Below are 21,357 nucleotides of genomic sequence, written 5' to 3'. Positions count from 1 at the left end.
GGCGCGATGACGCCGTTGCCCGTATGCAGGGAGGGCATCATGCCATTTTGACAGCAGAGAACCGAAACCCGATCCCAAGCCTGCGGTGGCGCTTTTCTCGTTCCTGGAAAATGGTCACCCTGACGGAGTGTGTGATTTCTTCCTTGTAGAGTTTTGCGGAGGGGACTGACATTAACCAGGCTGCATAGATGTGAGTACAGGCTTTTCCTTGTGGGGGGCTGCGGGCCGGGGGTGCCAGCGGTGCCGGGGCAGCAGCTCTGGCCTTTTAAACGCCTGGTTGGACGTCGCGGCACACCGTCGATCCTCTATTCGCGGCCGTATTACGTTTCGGGGTCCGCGGCTGTCCTGCCGTTTGGTGGTGCCACATGCCGACCCGGTACACGATGCGGGTCGCCGGAGCAGTCCGCCGCCATCCCCCGGCCTCCGGTGGGTCTGTCATTGTACCCCCTGTAAGGGCAGCGCCCCCCGTCGTCTGACTGCAGTCTGCGCCGGTCCACTGTGGTCAGTTTCTGAATAGATTTTTGCAGATCTGAGTTTAAGCAGCTTTTGTGCTCTTTGTGCTGTTTTGTTCACGCATTATTGTTGTGACCGCGCCTATTGTGTAGGTAGATTAAAGTAGGACTATACTTCTATTGTCAAAAGTTGACACACACACACACACACACACACACACACACACACACACAACAGTATAATTTTTTGTTACGAAAGCCTTCCAGTAATTGTACAGGGAGTCATATCTTTGACATAAATCTGATATAATCTAACAGCTGTGGTTTTTCCCGTACAGAACCGTCAATTACACAAACACAGCAATAGAAGATGACATGCATTAAGCCATTAAAGCTTTCATAACATGTTTGTCCTGTAAGTCTCAGCAGACAGTGGATACCATTTGGCTGACTGCTTTCTATATAAGAACAGTATTATTAATAATATTAGTCAGGTACACACTAGCAGGTCCACAGAGAAATTAGCATTTACAAAGGACATTCAGTTTAATGCCGCAAAGTATAATCAAATTAGTTATGCTATCAGTGTAGCACTAACAAAAAAAAGTGAAAAGATCATGTCAGTTAATCAGGCATAATTCAGTTTTTGTCAGAAAATGCTTTTTCCCCAGAAAAAACTTATAGCGAATCATTGGAGTGTTTGTCGTCAATGGTTCAGTATTAATTATGAATTTGTTGTCACTGGCTGTAGAGGTAATACTTTTTCCGTGTCGGCCCATGGCGCTTTCTGGAGCTACAGAATGGCTCTCTTTATGGGATGTAGATGCCCTCACATTCTGAAGTATCCGTTCTTTGCTGGGCCTTTAGTGACATGCTTAGTGCCTCCACCAATCAGATAAAAGGTGGGTGGGGTTTAATCTGTCACAAAGACATCAGTGTCTTTGAGTCACAGGTGTGAGAATTTTTGTTATCCATTGGCAAGACAAGCATTTCACATTATTTCTGCAGTGAATAGTTAAATATGAATTTTATTTATGGATTTTGAAAAAGAGACCTATATCACTGTACTCTTCTGATCTTTATTGAGCTGCTTTGGATAGTTGAATCACCCGTATGAGTTTAGTTATCAGAAAAACGTCTGATTTGCTTAAAATACACCAAATCAACAATGGTTTTGGGACACCTGGCCAATGCACCTACAGGAAATTTGATGACATCCCGTTCTTAATCTATAGGCATCAATATGGAGTTGGTCTCCCCTTTGTAACTATAGCTGCCACTCTTCTGGGAAGGCTTTCCACAGGATTTTGGAGCGTGTCTGTGGGAATTTTTGCCCATTCATCCAGAAGAGCATTTGTGAGGTCAGGCACTGATGCTGCACGTGAAGACCTGGCTCACAATCTCCATCCTATTTCATGCCAACGGTATTTCAAGGGGGTTAAGGTCAGGGCTCTGTGTCGGCCAGTCAAGTGCTTCCACAGGAAACTCATCCAATCATGTCTTTATGCAGTGGAGCACAGTCATGCTGGAACAGAAAAGGGCCTTTCCCAAACTGTTTCCAGAAAGTTGGAAGCATAGAATTGTCCAAAATGTCTTTTGATATGGCCAGGAGTGCCAATACTTTTGTCCATATAGTGCAGTGGTTCTCAAACTCGGTCCTCAGGCCCCACTGCTCTGCTTGTTTTCCAACTATCCCTGCCCTACACACTACTGATTACCTGGATCAGGTGTGTTCAGTCAATCAGAAGCTGAAAGACAGCTGGGACTTGTGTGTGGGGCAGGGATAGCAGGAAAACAAGCAGGGCAGTGGGGCTGACGTTGAGAACCACTGATATAGCGTATCATTCATGACCCCTTTATTATCACATTTTATTAATAATACTGTCTCAGAATAGAAAAATGTCCAGCATGAATCCTGTTCCAGCCAGAGTGTAAAAACAGACATTGAGTTAAAGTTTCATGAACATGAGATTCAAAATTACACCATGGATTCTGACATGAAAGTGATGTTTGCAGAAGGGCTTTGAGATGCTCAGGGTAGATCTTTAAATAGCGGAGAATCAAAGTCAACTTTATAAATGTACATATAAATTTGTAAGTGCAGCTAGGGCAGCCATTTAGCTGCGGTCACCCGGTGTGAAAGGTCCCTGCATTTTCCCATATTTATGATGGTATTTCTGCATTAAATGAGTGAAAACGTGAGTTACTAGTGTACGTGTCAAATCTGAAATTGAATGTCATTGTTCCTGCTTCTGTTTCTGCGTCTGTCTTCAGTTTCCTCGTCGTGTGTTTTGTGTCCTGTGGTCAGCATGGTGGATCTGGGGTGGGGGGAGGTTGGTGGGTTAGGTGACGCAGCAGCTGAGAGACTCTGCCTGCGCAGTTCCAGGTAAGCCGCTGGCAGACGACGCAGCCGCGCAGTGATGCCCGTGGAGAGTGGCAGTGGCGGGGTCAGCGCGGCCGGCCGGCAAGCTAAGCAGAAGCGCAAGTCCCACAGCCTGTCAATCCGGCGCACAAACAGCACGGAGCAGGACCGTGTGGGGATGCAGCGCGACCTACTGGAGGGGCAAGTAAGTGGCCAATGGCTCAGCGCGCGACAGTCCTCAACGGCCTCACTGCACATCCGACGCCTCCTGCCTGTTGTTCAGTGTCATAACAGGGTTATGGTGAGAGATTTGCTGTACAGCTGGAATTACTCATCACTATTTCATGCGTGAAAGCGTGTGCAGAGGTGCGATAATATTTTTAATAATGGAACATATTTATCCGTGTGCCTTTGTCTGTGTTTTGCGTGGGGTTCTGGTGGTGAATCTCTGACAAACTGCAGCCCCCTTACACACTGATGGGCCTTTTCTGGGAAGATGTTTTGGTTTTGCTTTCCAGATCTCTGTGACTTGCTCCTTGGGCTAGTCGCAGTGCCGAGTGGGAGCCATGTACACGCTGTGCAAACGCCCCAGTTCATGTAATTCAGACCCTAAAGTTAATAAATAACCGGTTACCGGTACGGTGCTTCAGCGGCCTGCTTGACGGAACTCTGAGGCCTGAGCCCTCTAAGATGGATCACTATCCGGCTGCCTGTTCTGCTGCCGCTGTCGCTGCTGCACAGCATGTGGGTGACCGAAAAGAAGCAGGGATGGCCTCCTGGTGCCCATGATTTATCACTCAAGCGCTGCAGCGAACTTGAGTTAGAGGTGCCGCCTGCGTGTAGCATAGGATATATAGGCCAGGCTTACATGGACCCAAGCTGAGTCCAGAATGTTCCGTTTGGCTTCCGGGAGGCAAACCTGTTAATTATCCTACCCGAGTGTGATTAATGTACGGAGCTGGACACTTCCGACTTTGCGGCTGCATGAATATCAGTGCCGCTGAAATGCGTGATACTTTGTCCTGGTGACGAGTGTCTTTATCCAATAAATTTAGTGCTAGAACTGAACATCATCGTCAGCATAGGTAAAAATGTACAGGTTGAGCATATCACAGTAAACTGCTAATGTTGCCATATTTTTCCAATTTCTGGTCTAATCCAGGAAAATGACAGCATGGTACTTTACTGAAATCTACAGCTTGAAAGGTAAATACTCCCCCCACTGGCTTCTGGGATTTTATGATATTAACAAGAATAACAGAAGACACTGCTGCTAAATAAAAAAAGTTTAATTTCTCGTGGGCAATATCATTTCCCCCAACATTTTAGTCTTGTGACTGCTGTTTTTTAAGAACCTTGTCCTATTACCACATACTTGATTTTGCGAAATGTTCGCAGTAATTCCTCAGTGCATGACAGCCCTTGCCTCACTCACATCCGTTAATTTGTACTGTCATTTAACATGTCTGTTGATCCTTCAGCTACTTTGCCGTCTCCCACTTCATCAATCATTAATAAATGTGTCAGGCAGAAGCGGTGCATCCTGTCACCGAATCCGTCGCCCTTGTACCTGTTGATCCATTATCGTGCTGTATCCGTGACGATGGCCTGGCCAATGGGAGCGGGCTGCCGGGCCTTTCCGCCCACTGAATGCGCTTATTATGCTCCGTATCCAAGGCGACCCTCGCTTTGGGCCATGTGATCGAGTAGCTTTGTAAGCATAAGAGGCCGTCTGTTTCCGAATTACCATTTTCAGTTTGTGTTTACATGTGATTAGAGCAGTCAGTCCCAATGTGGTGCTGTCCGTCGATTAACAGTAAACAGTTAGTTTCCTTAGTTTTCTGGCTCTTCTTAAGTTCTCTCAGCCCTCTGGGCTGTGCTCTGGGGTCTATTTATAAAGTCAGCGTCTGTATCTGGCAGAATATTATGTTTCTGGGCTGTGTCGCTCCTGAAGATGGAGGTAAGTTCTTGGTTGTCTTTGGGTGACAGTTTATCAGGACCCAACCCCCCCCCCCCCTCCCCCCCGTGCTGCTCTTGTTCCAGTTTTGGTGACATCAGTGACACTAACTTTTAACCTTGGCTAATGCACCGTCTGTAACCTTCCTGTCATTTAACAAAGTCCTTATAATGGACCGTTTCAGCTCCATCACCTCCATATTGCTTGTCTAACCTTCTCAGCCACCTGAGGAACAATACAAACTGAAACGTGAACATTGTAACACGCCTTTGTTATCTTGTGAATGAGAGTGAATCTGGTGATGATGCTGCTGTGTCTCTACGTATTTTTTTTATTTTTTTTTTACTCACACACCAGAACAGTAATATTTTCACGTTGTGCATTATTACTCTTGTTCCAGCACAGGTGGCTGTTCCTATTCTGAGTTAAGTATTTCTGTATTTTAGATCTAAACTGAAAATTGTGCATATTCATTATATATGAACTGCAATGTGTTATTCCATTATAATACACTGTACTTTCTGGAAAACAAGAAAGAGTCTATCCAAATGTACAGTAAGGCATTCTTATCACAATTAAACACCGGAATGTTGCTTCGATGCCTCTCGGTATATAATACTAAGATGAACAGTAGAGTTCTCCCCATGTCGTCGTGGGGTTTCCTCCGGGTACTCCGGTTTCCCCCCACAGTCCAAAGACATGCTGAGGCTGATTGGACTTGCTAAATTGTCCATAGGTGTGCATGTGTGAGTGACTGGTGTGTGAGTGTGCCCTGCGATGGGCTGGCCCCCATCCTGGGTTGTTCCCTGCCTCGTGCCCATTGCTTCCGGGATAGGCTCCGGACCCCCCACGACCCAGTAGGATAAGTGGTTTGGAAAATGCATGGATGGATATACAGAAGAGACATATGTGAGACATTTTGAAATCACTAATGAATCTTCATGAACCGCTTGCTGTATTTTCAGACCCCACTAGATGGTGCTCTCTGTTCAAAAAAGGGCTCAAAGGACGCCCCAAAGAACTTTATGTTAGAACTTAATGTACTGTTTGCTTTACTTGTATGTCACTTTGGTCAAAAGTGTCTGCTAAATACAATAAATGTAAATGTAGAACTGCCCTTTGCGACTAACTAGAAACTATGGAGCAAGCTGGTAGCTAATTGTAACACGGGTGTCGCAGGTATTCCTTCACCGTCACCCTTGCAGTCAGTGGGGCTTATGGGAAATTATGAGATACTTATGGTTCGCAGTATGATCTCAAATCTCGGCCTGATCAGCAAGCGTTCCTGTTTTTGGGAAGTTTGCATGTGCGGTGTCCACCATGCCGGCTTAGGTATATGTATTAATGTGCTTGCCACCTGCGTGTGTTCTCAGGAATCCAAGTTGCCCTCATCCATAAGGAGCAACCTGCTGGATCTCTTTGGGCAGATCGAGCGGGAATTTGAGAATCTCTACATAGAGAATTTGGAACGTAAGTCACATATTGCTGACATCATTGACATTTTGGGTGGTGGGGGGGGGTGGGTTCTGTATGGTGATGAGTCCTTGGTCCTGTTTGGTCTCCTGCCTTTATACAAGGTGTTTGTGTTTTATTTAATGCTGGGTGATGCTGCTATTTGAATATCCACATATAATGACCGTTGAGAAGTGATGCATCAATAAGGAAATCTCTGGCCGATACTGAATGATTGGGAGGTTCTGCTTAAATAAATATTTAAAGGGACACTCTACCCAAATAAGTAAAAAAATTATAATTACATTCCAAAAATATAAAAACGTTTTTGTTTTTTAGTAAGCAAATACTGTGGCATACAATTGTCTCAGAGCTCTAGGGGTTGACAAAATGATGTTCCATGAACAATTTGCTGTATTTTTTTGAACCCACTAAATGGTGCCCTTAGTTTACTTAGGGTCATTCTTTTGTGTTCTTTTTTTTTGAACAGAGAGCTCCATCTAGTGGGGTCAAAAATACAGCAAATGGTTCATGGAGCATCATTTTGTCCACCACTACAGAACACTATAACTGTACACGTTATATATTTCTAACATTTAAAATGGAGAAGGACTGAGCATCAAGTGTGATATACTCCGTAATGTTTTTCAGAAACTCTTCATACTCTTTACCGTTTCACCTTAAGGTCACTAATCAAATATGTTGTGGTAATGTTTGTTAGTAGATCCTTCTTGCAAAATGCATTTCTAACGTGAATTCCACACCGCAGGCATTTTTCTCAATGTTTAGTATTCAGGAGTGCAAAATAATACAGGTACCCATTTTAACGGGAATTATCGGCTCTAATATCGTCTCGTTTTTTTAATAATTTTTCGCTGCTGTATCAGCCGACACCAATAGTTGGTCGATGCGATTGGTGCATCTCTGCAATAGGGTTAAACTCTTTATACAAACAGGGCCTCATCTCCAGTTATATTTGGAAGGTTGACTGTCTGCATTGTGCCCTTAATTATACTTGCCAGACGATATTCTTTTCCCTCCATTTTGAAGTTCGCAGAGAAATCGATACTCTGAATGAGCGGTTGGCTGCGGACGGGCAGACCGTTGACGGCGGCGACCTGAGCAAAGGACCACTGAAGGCCAAAGGTGAGCCGACTACAGGACGTGTCCCCACTCCCATTAAGTCTCAATGGTTCAATAGTTATACAGAATCTACAGTTTTTTTTTTTTTTTTCTTAGTGCATTTTTTGATTTACTGTTACTAACATATGTACTGGCTGAGTGCAGTAAGTTTGTTTTAGTTCTTGATGCATGCTGCGCGTTTAGTGAAATATGTCCGCTAATGTCCACCGCATCTGCTTCGGACATCTCTCGGTAAATATTTTACCACTCTTAGGGGCCTCAGACATCGCTCGATAGGACGCAAGCCGGTGGATGACTGTACAAGCAGTTCTCGACTTAAATACTGACTCAAGTAAATGAAGACTTGCGCAAAAAACGAGCTCACGGAAGTACTAATGCAGAAACGCAACATACACCTCAATTTACACGTTATCTTTTCATTTATGCAATACGGCTTCTTCTGCGGGTATTGCTGATATTTTTGGCCTCTGTGTTTTTTGGTATAAGGTGTCCTGAATGGTTTTGGGAAAGTAAATCTGACTTGCGCAAGTCAAATTTTAAATAAGTGTTTGTGGAATGGAATACTTGCGTCAATCGAGAAATGTGAATAAAAAATGATCAGTGTTCCTATTTCTTGTTAAACTTGACATCCGCTTCTCTGATCCCTCTGGACTTAGCCAGCCACAGTACGAGTCAGCTGTCTCAGAAGCTGAAGACCACCTACAAGGCGTCTACAAGCAAGGTACAGACGCCGGTGTCCTGCTTGGATCTGATCTGTGTCTCAGAGAGTACATCCTTAAGGCTGCAGTACATAAGACCTTGAATCCTTCATCCATCTGTCTGTCTATCTATCTGGCTATCTGTCTGTCTGACTTCTGGCCCTGTTCCATGGTCACCCTGGAATTAAAATTCTCTCTCTCTCCACTCACGATCTAGCGATCACATTCTTTTCCTGGCAAAGTAGGTGGACCTTGCAACTTCAATGTGGGAAACTGGGAGTTGTGGGGTGGAGACTCATGGGTAACGGCTTTGCTTCCCCCGTGTGTCCCAGTATGCATGAACAGCCCGTCGATGGGGTTGGTATGACATCGCCACAAAGAGCACCCATTCACACTCGCGTATACGACTAACAACTCTTCATTTTTACTGGGATGGAGCTGCAGTTTGTTTATTTTTATCCAAAGCTGACTAACTGAGGCTTCCCGCATTAATGTTACACGCCCACACACACAAACACACACTTTCTGCCCATTTGACATTACGGGCTGAGGGCGGCCACAGCCGCTGGATGCGTTGACTGGCATGCCTGGCTCAGACAGCTCAATAACCTTAAACCGGCGCTAAAGTGTTGTGGCTGGATAAATGCCCGGGTGTGTGCAAGCACTTTCTGATTCTTTGTTAATTATCTGTCCATCATTTTATTTAAGTAAAGATAGTGGCATGGTTTTTGTTTTCTTTTCTTTTTTACACTTGAGCTAAGAGTAGCTATAGTTACTGTACTATTTTGCAGTACAGCCTTGCGTCGACTTTCATCCGTATTCGGGACTGGGACCACAAGAAGCAAGTCAGTTCGGGCGTATCCCGATATTGTAGCTGTCCACTTCATACTCAGTACTGGCCATTCCATGTATACTTTGCTGCACATGCTGGAGTGGCTTCAGGAGAGCCATGCTGACACTCTGACAGGCATAACATCATAGTTTTACACCAATATAAACATCACCTAAACAATGCTGCCTGAGACTAATGCACAGTGCTCTACAGTATTGTATGCGTACTATGGGGCTGCCCATTCCCTGACACCTGTTACACTGAGCGACGTACCTGCTAATGTCTTACTGAGTCCGTTTCAGGCGTCTCTCGAACACTGTGTATCATTCACTATGGACTTTGGCTGTAAATGCAGTCGGACGTGACTCGATCAGTCACATGTCGGCATAGGACTGTTTCTCTCTGGTTATTCCTAAAGTGCTTAGCTTGGTTTAGCTCCCAAATAAACCTGCAACACGAAGGGAAAAGGAAGCGTTTTCCACTGGTGTAAAAACGGGGGGGTTTACAGACCCCGCATCTCCCGGCCGTTTGGGTTGGTGGAACGTTCCGCCGAGCTTTGCAAGGTCTAACAGACTTACCCGCTTGTTGCTGTCTTGCGTAGGTCTGATCCCTAATGCTGCTTCCTGCTTCTCTCTCCTTTTAAGCCTTGTTCATTTTCAAAGATGCATGATCTTCTCATATTTAGTGCTTTTCTTAGTGATTATGAATGTCATACAGATATCCTATTCATGAAATAACTCACCCTGTGCTCCTTGGGTACTGGTGTAAATTACGCTTCAGACCTTGAATTGTATTTACTCACTGAAATACTTTCTACGTGTTCAGTATTCTCTCCTTTACTGTTGCATCCTGACTTTTAGAGTCAGATTTTTAGATTTTTAATTATAATTTTTTTTTGATAGTTACTTCAGTCTGACTCGTGTATCGTAGAATAGCACAGGTGTCCACGCTCTGCCCTTTTGATCTTCAGATCTCCTCATGCTCTTCCTGGTCCTTCTTTTACCTAGATTGTGTCCAGTTTCAAAGCCACCACCTCTAGGGCACTGTGCCAGCTGGCGAAAGAGTACGTGGGCCACAGGGATGGCATCTGGGATCTCAGCGTCAGCCGCGCCGCCCCGGTCATCCTGGGCACAGCCTCTGCCGGTATGCGGCGCCAGCCTGGTGGCGTGTGAGACGTTCTGAGACCATGTGACTCAGGGTTGGGGGCAGCCCGGCGTGGGCGATTCTCAGTGATCACAGTGGACACTGGTGTGTCTGTGTGAGTGTTCGTCTGAGAGAGTCTCTTTTGAGCAGATCACAACGCCATGCTATGGAGCATCGAGACGGGCAAGTGTCTCCTGAAGTATGTTGGCCATGCTGGGTCAGGTGAGCCGATGATGATGGTGATGATGATGATGATGTTCTGCCTTTAACCCAGTTTCCCCCTTGTTCCTATCTGTGAGGAGACGCATAGTTCTTCAAGAATGCTCTTTTAATTTTTTATTTTTTTTTTGCAGTTAATTCCATCAAGTTTCACCCTACGGAGCAAATGGCCCTCACAGGTAGGTCAGCGCTGTAGAGTGGGAGTGTGTGTGTGTGTTTCTGTGTGTGTGTGTGTGTGGGGGGGCAGTGCAACATAAGAACTAATATGCAGATGAGAGCGTGAATGTTCCAGTGGTTTGCCTTCATGATGATCAAGGCTAATCAACCAGGCAAATTGTGTTGTGTTGTGTTTACAGTGAGGTCTTTGTGGAAGTGGCATGGTGACGACACACGCACACACGCACACACGCACACACACACACACACACAGACTGACTGCATCTCCGTGAGGTCGCTCAGCCTCTTCATGGACACGCGTGTCTCTCGCAGCTCTGTTTGTCTCGGACACAGCAGCTGTGCTCATTGACTGTTCCCATGTCTCCTCACAGCTTCTGGTGACCAGACAGCCCACATCTGGAGGTTTGTGGTCCAACTGCCAGCACCACAGCCTGTCGCCGACATCAGCGTGAGTGCTGGCCGCCGTTGCCCCCTGCTGGAGGGACTCGTTGTTCCAAGCTGCATGTGGGAACTGAAAGGGGGTGCCTTTGACGAGAGGTGCTCTTAGCATGAGAAGCTAAGTGAATATGGCTAATCCAGAGTACTGGGGATCACAGATGCGTGTGGGACCGTTTTTTACCAGAAGGTTTCAGCCTGTGGTCTCTCTCCACTTGGGGGTCCACAGAGAACACCCCACCCCTCCCTCCCTTAGTGAACACACATTATTTTGCATTAATTAGTGGTCCCTGCTTTAAGGACAGTTGAGACTCCTGACTGTAGTGTGACCCTCACCCCCGGTTCCAGGTCCCCTGTGAGGACGACGTAGACTTCTCAGACAAGGACGACGCCGACGGCGAGCCCGAGGGCCCCAGTGAGTGCCCGTCGGTGCGAGTTGCCTCCACCGTGCTTAAGAGTCACCAGGGTGTGGTCATCGCTGCCGACTGGCTGGTGGGTGGCAAGCAGGCGGTGACGGCATCCTGGGACCGGGCCGCCAACCTCTACGACGTAGAGACATCTGAACTGGTGCACTCGCTGACCGGTGAGTGTCCCGTCTGTGCTTCCCGGGGGGGTAGGGTTAGGGGAATCAATGTGCTCTAACCGCTAACAGTGCTAACTTAGCATACATGTGAATGGTGGGGGGTGTGCCTGCTTCAAGGTCCCCTAACCCTTTAACCTTTAACCTTTAACCTGCTATTCTCTCTGTGTCAGTCGGGGCATCAAGCTACTGTTACTGCATTACATAGCAGGATTGAAGCTGAAATGTTATACTATGTTTTAGCTACATTAGCCTGTATGTATGTATGTGTGTGTGTGTGTGCTATGGGGTCTTTCCTCCTTGCGAGTATCTGAAAGCCCCCTTTTATTTCCAGTAAATGACGTAAGGGGCCTGGGGGATGTGGCCCCCACCCCCTAGGCTATACCACGGGCTGCTGTTTAATCGCTTTCCTTGGAGTAATTATGTGGACAGTCTGTCTGCTGTAAATCAGGCCCTAATTAAGCACGCTGACGATCTTGTCAGGCCGTGGCTCTTGAGGACGCCTGACCCTGGGTAGCGCCTCAGCCAGGAATGGGCGGGATTTTACTATGAGCTGTCAGTTATTGCTAGGATAGGTCAATGGGAGCCTGTGAAATATGGATCAGGAAATGCTTTTAGCCAAACGCAGACTGACGGCACCTGCTAATCCCACTTTTAGTGGGTGGATTTGTCCTTGTCCCTGCTCTTGTCTGACCTGACGTGAATCCTTGGGGTTACCGCAGGTCATGACCAGGAGCTGACGCACTGCTGCACGCACCCAACGCAGCGGCTGGTGGTGACATCATCGCGGGACACCACCTTCCGCCTGTGGGACTTCAGGGACCCGTCCATACACTCCGTGAACGTCTTTCAGGGCCATACTGAGTGAGTACGGCCCAATCCTTCAACTCCTTCCCTGTTCTTCATTAACTGGACCTACAAACAGGTTAAGTCTCATATTTGAGTTGAAACACTCCTGGGAAATATTCATGTGATTTTTATTAAATAATTTTATTAAACACTTTGGTAAAGTGTAATTACTTGCTAAGCCAACAGATGGCAGTGCAACACTTCGGCTCGATAAAAGAAGCATCGTTTGCGTTCCCTCTTGTACGTTCTTTTGCACCTCAGCCTTGCTGATTTCAGGCCATAAATTTCACTCAGATGCGTCCCTCTGAGCAAAAGCGTTCGCTTGTTACTTATTATTTAATGCAGCTTTCCAGCTTCGCTGCTAAATAATCAGCCGGTGCTTTAATTTATCAGTCTTGTCACATTAATCCCCTTTAATGTGCATTTTCCCTCACCGGCGTCCTGTCATGTTTTGGGTTTTCTGTTAAATGCAGACACTGGATCCCTGGAAACTTCACTACACCCTTGTTAGTGCTAAACTTGGTGTGGAATCCTTTGATTAATAGGGATTACACGCTGTTCATTATGTTACTCTTCAACACGTGTAATTCTTACAGATCCTAGAGTAATACTTTCCAATAGACAATCACTATAATGGGATTAGCGGTTTTCTGTCGGCAAAGTCCAGACTCTCCTGCCAAAGTTAGGTCAGTCATTGTTGTCCATTTGTGTGTCACATGTCCAGCTTTATCCCACCGTATTTTTGACGTCCTTCCGTCGTGTGAACAATGAGAGGTGTTTTCCTGGTAAATCTCTCTGCCGTGATTAATTTTCCTGCATCTGAGCAGGTTTGTTATTGTGAATTAAAAGTGATTACTGGTGGTACAGAAGGGTTGTATCACCTTGAACATGTTTAGTGAAATGCAAACTGTGCCGTAAAGGAAGGCAAAGCCAGCAACTCGCCATCGATATGGGAATCTGCCTGCAGCAGATTTGTGAGATTAGCGCTCTGTCACGTTTCATTGATGAATCGGGTCATTTGGGGAAAAATGGCCGGAAGTTTCCAGCGTCTTGTTTGTCCGAGCGTGGTGTTTGTGCCGATGTTCCCGGCGGGAGGGTGTCTGTTAATCCTGGAGACGGGGCCCCCCAGAGCGGTCGGTGAGAGGGGGTGCGGTCCGAGTCTGGCAGGTAGATGACGGAGCAGGGCAGGACAGGCCTGAGTGGGTTTCCTGTCGCACCCGGCCCCAGGGAGACCTAACGATAGGGCCGACCTTAGCGCTGCAGGTGGCCAGGGCCCAGCAGGGCGGCACTCGGTGCCATTGGGTCATGTTGGAGTATGTTTGCATCACATGCACCAGAATAGTCAGTTTGCTCATTTATTTTAATAGATATCTGATATTTGTTTTCATTGAAACACTGGACCACTTGCATTTTGATTCCAGGCAGTGTTTGTGGATCCTGCTGCGGTGTTCGTGTATGTGTATGTGTATGTGTGCGGTTAGTAACTTATTTTCTCTCTTCTGTTGCCTGTGTAACAGACGGAGACCCAGTGTTCTCTGGTGTTAGCTAGCTAGTTAGCCTCTGGTAGCTACTAACTTTTATCAAGCTACATAAGTCAGCCCTCTTAGAATTTCTGTGTTACACTTCACAAAAAGCTTCACAATTGTAAATTTGAATAGCAAATAATATATGGATATGCTCATTTTCAAATGTAACGTCACCATAAGAGTCAGCTGTACTTGCATGAAATACAAATATTTATAAAAGTAAGATCATAATGTTTGTTTTTAATATCGCTCAGCGTGAAAATGAAGCGCTTCATGTCATTGTACCATCTTCTGTCAATAGTAGCAAAATCTGACAAGGTGGCAAAAACTGACAGAACACTGGTCCAGCTTCAGCAGAGTCTGTCCCTGCAGTGATTCCTCTTCCAGCCCTGCTCACTCCTGTACATTCACCACCCATCATGCTTTCATTACACATGTGCGACCAGCTTCCCCTTCCCTAACGAGTCTTGACCTTGTTCATCAGTGAGTTCCTGAGGAACGGAACATTTAAAAAAAAAAAAAAAATACAAATCGTAATAAGATTTTAATCAAGCTTTTAATCTATTAAGTCCTGGGCCGTTCCCTGGAGGTGGGGCCGGTGTCAGAAAGCGCTGTCACGGTGGGTGTCATGCTCAGGGTAGGGCCCGCCATGGTGTGCACGCCCGCTCCGTTAATGCTGCGGAGTTTAGTCCTAATTAAACCTTAATTTAACGTCAATTTAAATTAAGGCGGCCGTCCTGAGTGGGTCCCCGCTGGCCGGGACACCGCTAATCTTAATCAGCAGCCGGAGCAGAACACGGAATCAAATTCCCATTTGCAGCGACGGTGCCAACGGACGTTATAAATGGGAATTATTAAAGTCCATTAAAGTAATGTGCCTGGCCTTGGCGATCGGGGGGGGGTCGGCCCTACCATGCTTCTGGGGAAATGAGCTGGAGAGGGCGATTCGGGCAGCCTACAAACCTCAGGCCCCGCCCCGCCTGGCCTGCTCCCGGGATGTGGCTCTGGCTGGGTGCTGAAAAACCAACATCCTTTGTGTGGAAAATACTAACATATTTTGATTTTGCTGTCTTGTAGAAAACAAATATTTTTTTCTTCCTTTTTTTGATAACACTTTGGTGAACGAAAATGTAAAGATGATGAGGTGGGGGCTTGGTACCAGCTGTGCACTAGATCACATACCGATTAATCAGTTTGTACTAGGGCTGCACGATATCATATCGATATTATATTGCGCATGCAGAATAATTACCAGGGCTTCAGATGACAGGCAAAGCATTTGGCCAGAAGCTAGTTTTTCGGTACAATACGGACATTTATTAATGGCCACAGTTTGTTCAAGCAGATTAATAATTCAGCTAAAACAATGAGTTGTGTTTTGTGACACCCAAAAATTATTTATCATTATAAACTTTTATTATGTTTAGTAAATTACATTTGCGGAGCACCCCACATAACACTGTTTTGGTTTACAGTACTATGGTTTGGTATACTTCACTGCCATATGCACTGAAGTGGCGGTGAAGAAAGGAACAGCTCAGCAGCCACGACGTCTTTTAAAAGAGGAGATATTGGGGATAAACAAGGTAAAAAGACGCCGGTGGTGTGGCAGGGATTTATACAAGGATTTATACAAATTACTAACTTATTTTGCCTCTCATCTGGAGTCCTGGTGATTATTGCGTATGTGTGATACAATAGCAATATGATATCGCTCAGCCATAGGTTGTACTTTTCATATTCCCCAGGAGTTTTTGTAAAATTCAGAAACCTGTTTCTTCTGGGACATTCTGGTGAAAATCTTTGCTGATGCTGCTAGCTGGTTGGCAGTCATGACGTGGGGTATTTTATATTTTCAAATTGAAATCTATAATTTTTCAGGATGCTCAGGATGATGGATGGATGGATGAAGGTGCGATTATTGCCGAAATTATTTACTGAAAATAGAAGTTATCAGCAGCTTGTGTCGCTCGTGACCAGATTCTCGTGGCTCTCGCGTGCTTTGTGTGAATGTTTGTGCTGGGTCACTGGGAGGTGACGTTGCTGACAGCACATCTCCCTGACTGCGCCTCAGTAACAGTCTCTCTCTGACCGGGCCTCGGTTTCAGTCTCTCCCTGATCGGGCCTCGGTTTCAGTCTCTCCCTGACCTTGCCTCTATCTCTGAAAGGCCCCCAGTCACAGTCTCTCTCTGACCGCGCACCTCTCTCTGACCGGGCCTCAGTTTCAGTCTCTCTCTGACCGGGCCTCGGTTTCAGTCTCTCTCTGACCGGGCCTCGGTTTCAGTCTCTCTCTGACCGGGCCTCGGTTTCAGTCTCTCCCTGACCGGGCCTCGGTTTCAGTCTCTCCCTGACCGGGCCTCGGTTTCAGTCTCTCCCTGACCGGGCCTCAGTTTGTCTCTCCCTGACCGGGCCTCAGTTTGTCTCTCCCTGACCGGGCCTCGGTTTCAGTCTCTCCCTGACCGGGCCTCGGTTTCAGTCTCTCCCTGACCTTGCCTCTCTCCCTGACCGCGTCACTGTCACTGCCTCTCCCTGACCTTGCCTCTCTCCCTGACCGCGTCACTGTCACTGCCTCTCCCTGACCTTGCCTCTCTCCCTGACTGCGCCTCAGTTACTGCCTCTCCACGACCATGTCATTCCTGACCACCACTTGTCTCTTCCAGCACGGTGACGTCTGCTGTCTTCACGGTGGGTGACAACGTGGTGTCCGGCAGTGACGACCGCACTGTGAAGGTGTGGGACCTGAAGAATATGCGGTCTCCCATAGCAACCATCCGCACTGACTCAGCTGTTAATAGGTCAGTGCACTGGATCGATGGAGCGCTAGACCTATTTAACACATCCAAGCGTGTGCTCACGGCCCCGGGCCCTTCCTGGACCCATGGATGTCCATAAATATGGCAGCATTTATTCATATAGTTAAAAAAATTATTCATCCGTATTTGGTACATTTAAATTTAGCTTCTCAAAGCCATAGAAAAGCTCTGTGCCTGCAGAGCATTAGTCTGAGCTGCTGGGACAGATCAGACTGCGTCTCCGATCAACTCGTTTGGATCATCTGTTTAGCGTAGCAATAAACACTGTTATTGCTGTTTCCAGGATCAGTGTTTCCGTGAGCCAAAGAATCATTGCTCTTCCTCACGACAATCGGCAAGTCCGTTTGTTCGATATGGCAGGGGTACGGCTGGCAAGGCTTCCACGTAGCAACCGGCAGGTATGTAGACTTCGTGTGTGTGGGGGGGGGAGGGATTGATGGTCGGGGCTTTGTTTGAGGGGTGGGGCTGGGGAGTTGTGCAGGCTTTGGTTTATGATGAGCTCATGGCTGGTATCTTTTGCCAGGTAGGTTTGTTGGCTTTTGGGGGGTGGAGCGAGGGCTGAGGGGTGGGGCCATGGCTTTTGGTGGGTGGAGCAAGGGCTGAGGGCTGGGGCCATGGATGAGAGTTGAGGCATGTATATTTTAAAAAAGACTCCTGGTGGAGGTACCGCCTCCGTTTCCTGGAGTTTGCATGAGGTCATGTCTGGCCCAAGAGGTCATGTGATTTCTGGCTGACTGTGGAGTTGCCCAGTGTTCTGCAGCCAGATCCTCTTGTGGGACTAATGGGGGGTGCTGTAAATGAGAGATGGGAATTGGGGGCGGGACTATAGGTGACAGGTGAGGCTCGGGCCCATGACTCGTATCTCTGCCCAGACCTTTTTCTGTGATTCGGATCAAACCTGCCTCCTTATTGCAAATCAGCATCAGACAATTGCAGGTGCTATAGACAAAAGGGTCCTGAATGGGTCTAAAAAAACCTGAGCCTGGCCCGTACTGGAAACCGAACCCAACCTGGCCCGTACTGGAAACCGAACCCAACCTGGCCCGTCCTGGTAACCGAACCCAACCTGGCCCGTCCTGGAAACCGAACCCAACCTGGCCCGTCCTGGAAACCGAACCCAACCTGGCCCGTACTGGAAACCGAACCCAACCTGGCCCGTACTGGAAACCGAACCCAACCTAACCCATACAGTGCTAGCAAAAAAAACGGAAAGAAAAAATACACACAAAAAATTCACCTGACCCAAGCCCAACATTAAAACTTGACCTGCACCTGATACTTTGTGGGGACCCGTTGGACTTGGGCTGAGTCCCAGACAGTGAGTAGGAGGCAGAATGGTAAAAATCGGTGCCTAGGCTGGAAAGATTAAAGCTAGCAGGTACTCAAACAGGCTAAAAATAAATGGGGAATGGAGATTTCTTTAAGGGTAAGTATGAATGCCCTCACACTGTGAATGGAGGCCTTCTGCGTCCTGTGTGGTGCCCCAATATCAGACTTTAGCAGTCACAGGATTTAGGGGCAGGAGGGGATTTGCTCCTTTTCTGCCTTGATGCTGTCCCCCACGCTGAGCTCAGCAGGGACCGAGATTTGGTGAAGTCGGTGCCCTGTTAGCGATGGGGCGGCAGGAAGGCACCGTGCCTGGGTGCTGGATGCGGTCCGTGTGCGTGACTGCGAGTCAGATGCAAGCGTCAGCTGCACACTAAGTGCAGATGGGTTAATTAGCAGCGCCGCATGAAGCTAGCAATGCAAGAGAGAGCACAAGCTTTTAATTCTTTAAAAAACACTCCAACAGCTCTAATTTCCATGTAACTGTTTGTGGTGAAACTGTTTGTGTAACGCAAGTTTGTGGAGAAATGTTTCATTCTTACCACATGGTCTTGAGCAGGAAATGAGTTTCATAGACTTTTGAGTATTGAAATTTAAGTAAAGTTTTTGGAGGGAAGATTCCCTGATTGGTGGTCTGGGATGGCGGCGTGCTTTGTGTCCCGGCAGGGTCACCGTCGGATGGTGTGCTGCTCCGCCTGGAGTGAGGAGAACCCCTACTGCAACCTGTTCACCTGCGGCTTTGACCGGCAAGCCATTGGCTGGAACATCAACGTTCCTGCACTGTTGCAGGAGAAGTGAGCCGCCTCCCATCATGACGACTGCGTCCCCGCCGCCATGTTTCCCCCCCCACTCATGTCCAGCACGCACACATCTTCAAGACCCCTGTGTTCGAATTACACACACTGTAGATAATGTGAAACCACACCCAAGGACAAGGGGGTTGGCATGTGTGGCGTGTCTGCAGAGTGTATGTGTGTGTGTGTCAGTAGTCGGGATGGCTTTTCGACCAGCTCACACCCAGACGGACGTAACGTTTTGTGCTTGGCTGCTCTCTAGATTAATGCTCGAACTCTGTTTGTAAAAGATTAGCGATGATTTGGTGACTTTGGAGCCAAACGGACACAAAAAAGACCGATCTCCATGATGCGGATGGATGGCGTTGTTGGAAACTTCCTGACTCCCATATAGGACCTATACCAGGCTAGCTGCCCTGGAGACGTCATACCCAGCGCTGGAGGGCAACATTCAGCCTAGGTTTCCGCTCTGCAAATCTGTAGTGCAGCTATAGCAGTCTTCGTAAGCGCCCGCTGTTCCATCTAGTGTATTCCAAGGTTGGTTCATTGTTACGTCTAGCTGCACTGTGGAATTTGTACATTAATACTTTTTACACACCTGTGATGTTCATGCCAAACCTTAGTGGGAAACTGTAGATATAGGATTGGCAAAAGCTATAAATTATCCTCAGATGATGTTTTGGAATTCTCAGTGCCCTTCTGTTAGGTTGTCGAGCAGATCCTAATGTCAGGATTTTTACGTTGGGGTGGTGTGGGTAAGTATTTTTAAATTGTATAGATTACGCTGGTTTTTACAGCCACATGGCTGTTATTTGTTTGAATCTTCCTTATGACTTGATGTAAATTGGTTTATTATACTCAAAACACTGTCAAATGTCTTCTGAGTCTGGAATCTAGACGAAACTTGATGTTCGATGTAAATCCATCATGTTACTAGTGCAACTTTCACCGAAACAGCCCTAAATTAGTTTCACGAAAATAGGGCGTGCCAATAAACTTTCATAACAAACGTTTGCCTGCAGACTGTGGGAATGTGACAGTTTAGTACATCACTGGTGCAAGGTCACACAGCCAGAGTAGCCCTCCACCCCAGTAGGGGGCACCAGCGAGACTGAGGCTTTTGGTTTTCAAAGCATTTCATTTGAAATTTCAGCTGACAAAATCTTCTTGATTTTGAATCTTCTTGGCTTGATCTTCATACTGGATAACGTGTCCGTTGTTGAGCCTTCAGTCAAAAAGCTGCCACACCCAGTGAAAAAATACAAAATGGGTGACATCATTGTCCTAGGAGATTTTAGACCGTCTGCAATATACCTGACCGAATTACCACTTTAACCTTTGCTATATAAAAACACTGTTACATTTTTAACGTGTGACGTTTAATTGAGCCTTTTTAACACAGCTATTGTTTGTAGGGCAGTTTTGAATGTGTCAGCGTCCAACGCCTTTGTGTATAAGTCCAGTTTTGGGGGACAGAGTGTGCTTTTGTTTCAGCTTGGCTGAATTGTCTCCACCCAGAAGCATCCAAGAAACATCTTCAATTAAGCAATTAGGGGCAGATGGAGCCTGTGTTTGACCCAATTCAGATTGGTTCATTCTAACAGAATACCAACATGCTCTTTGTTACAGCTGATTTTGTGTAGTTCTAAACTATCTCCCCCCTTAATACTTTCATCACGTTAAAAAGGGTCTTATGGCTTTTAATGAGTTTGAACTGCCTTTTGTGGAAGGTCTTAAGTATTTCTGACTTTTCTCTCGCTAGCCTGAGTGGCTAATTACAGTGTTAAGCTTTGGTTTGTATAAAACATTCTTATACTGTAATAATTATATATGTGTGGATTTGGGTGCCTCAACGGGGGTTTCGTGCCAATATTTAAAATTCTGTCAAACACTTCATTTAAAAGTTTTTTTTTTTTTTAAATGTATGTGTGTTTTTTTGTTTGTTTTGTTTTATCGAATTGCTTTGCTTGATATTAAACATGGACTTTGGAACGACTTTCAGAGTCGTGCTGAGATCACAGAATGACAGACTGGAGGGGCACAAGGATGAGAAAAACAACATTGCAGTTTAAACCGCGAAAGCGTGGGACTGGACGAGCCACGAAGCTGATGGAATTGAGCGATGCTGCGGGTCGTTTCCATGCCCGTAACACCGCGCCGCGTGCCCGCCTCCATAAAAAGCACAAACGCTCCACCGAAATAAAGTGTTTCATTTCATTCGCTTGTCCCCGAGTCTTCTCTCACTCCCACGGCTCTGCGAAGCCCGTACGCTAATGATGTGTCGCCTTTCCTGCTTTTGTGTCTATAGCCTCACCTGAAGAAACTATGCCGTTCCAATCCTTGTAAAACATGGGAGTGAGTTTTCGCAATGCGATAATTACCAAGCGGTCCGAGTCCTTTCATATTGCGAGATCGACTGAACGGCGCTAATGGGAAATAACAGGAAAATAACTACCTAAAAAGGCCGAATGGCAGTTCTTATTGTTCAACAATGTGTTTTTAATTTTTATCGTAAAATCCCAAGAAGTGAGCTGTAAAATATCTAAAGTGGTCTTTTTTGGTAGTGAACTGATTTCTCATTAGAAATTTTAAATGAATC

At 46.5% G+C, this 21,357-nt stretch overlaps 1 protein-coding gene across 3 annotated transcripts; it reads left to right on the top strand.

The window, feature by feature from the left end:
* The first annotated feature begins 19 nt into the window (after positions 1 to 19).
* wdr37 (WD repeat domain 37) lies at positions 20 to 20,975 on the top strand. Of its 3 annotated transcripts, none has more exons than XM_049027195.1 (15): positions 20 to 190; positions 2,833 to 3,019; positions 6,145 to 6,241; positions 7,274 to 7,369; positions 8,023 to 8,087; positions 8,282 to 8,425; positions 9,904 to 10,039; positions 10,190 to 10,261; positions 10,393 to 10,437; positions 10,807 to 10,883; positions 11,219 to 11,453; positions 12,173 to 12,314; positions 16,486 to 16,620; positions 16,922 to 17,036; positions 18,631 to 20,975. In XM_049027195.1, exons 2-15 carry the CDS (start codon positions 2,873 to 2,875, stop codon positions 18,760 to 18,762), a joined length of 1,638 nt encoding a protein of 545 aa, XP_048883152.1. In that variant the 5' UTR covers positions 20 to 190; positions 2,833 to 2,872; the 3' UTR covers positions 18,763 to 20,975. The 3 variants fall into 3 exon arrangements, with proteins under 3 accessions (XP_048883152.1, XP_048883153.1, XP_048883154.1); XM_049027196.1 differs by having other exon boundaries at positions 21 to 190; positions 8,282 to 8,305; XM_049027197.1 differs by lacking the exon at positions 8,282 to 8,425 and having other exon boundaries at positions 22 to 190.
* The last annotated feature ends 382 nt before the right edge of the window (positions 20,976 to 21,357 follow it).

This window comes from Brienomyrus brachyistius, chromosome 1 (genome assembly GCF_023856365.1).
Source record: "Brienomyrus brachyistius isolate T26 chromosome 1, BBRACH_0.4, whole genome shotgun sequence".
In the NCBI taxonomy this organism is placed as follows: domain Eukaryota; kingdom Metazoa; phylum Chordata; class Actinopteri; order Osteoglossiformes; family Mormyridae; genus Brienomyrus; species Brienomyrus brachyistius.
Note: the sequence above shows the minus strand (reverse complement) of the source record. Positions and strands in the feature narration are given on the sequence as shown.

Coding starts and splice junctions, on each gene's coding strand:
- wdr37 (XM_049027195.1), top strand. CDS start 2,873: ATGCCCGTGGAGAGTGGCAGTGGCGGGGTCAGCGCGGCCGGCCGGCAA. Junction 10,040..10,189: donor CCTGGGCACAGCCTCTGCCG/GTATGCGGCGCC, acceptor TCTTTTGAGCAG/ATCACAACGCCATGCTATGG. Junction 12,315..16,485: donor GTCTTTCAGGGCCATACTGA/GTGAGTACGGCC, acceptor TGTCTCTTCCAG/CACGGTGACGTCTGCTGTCT.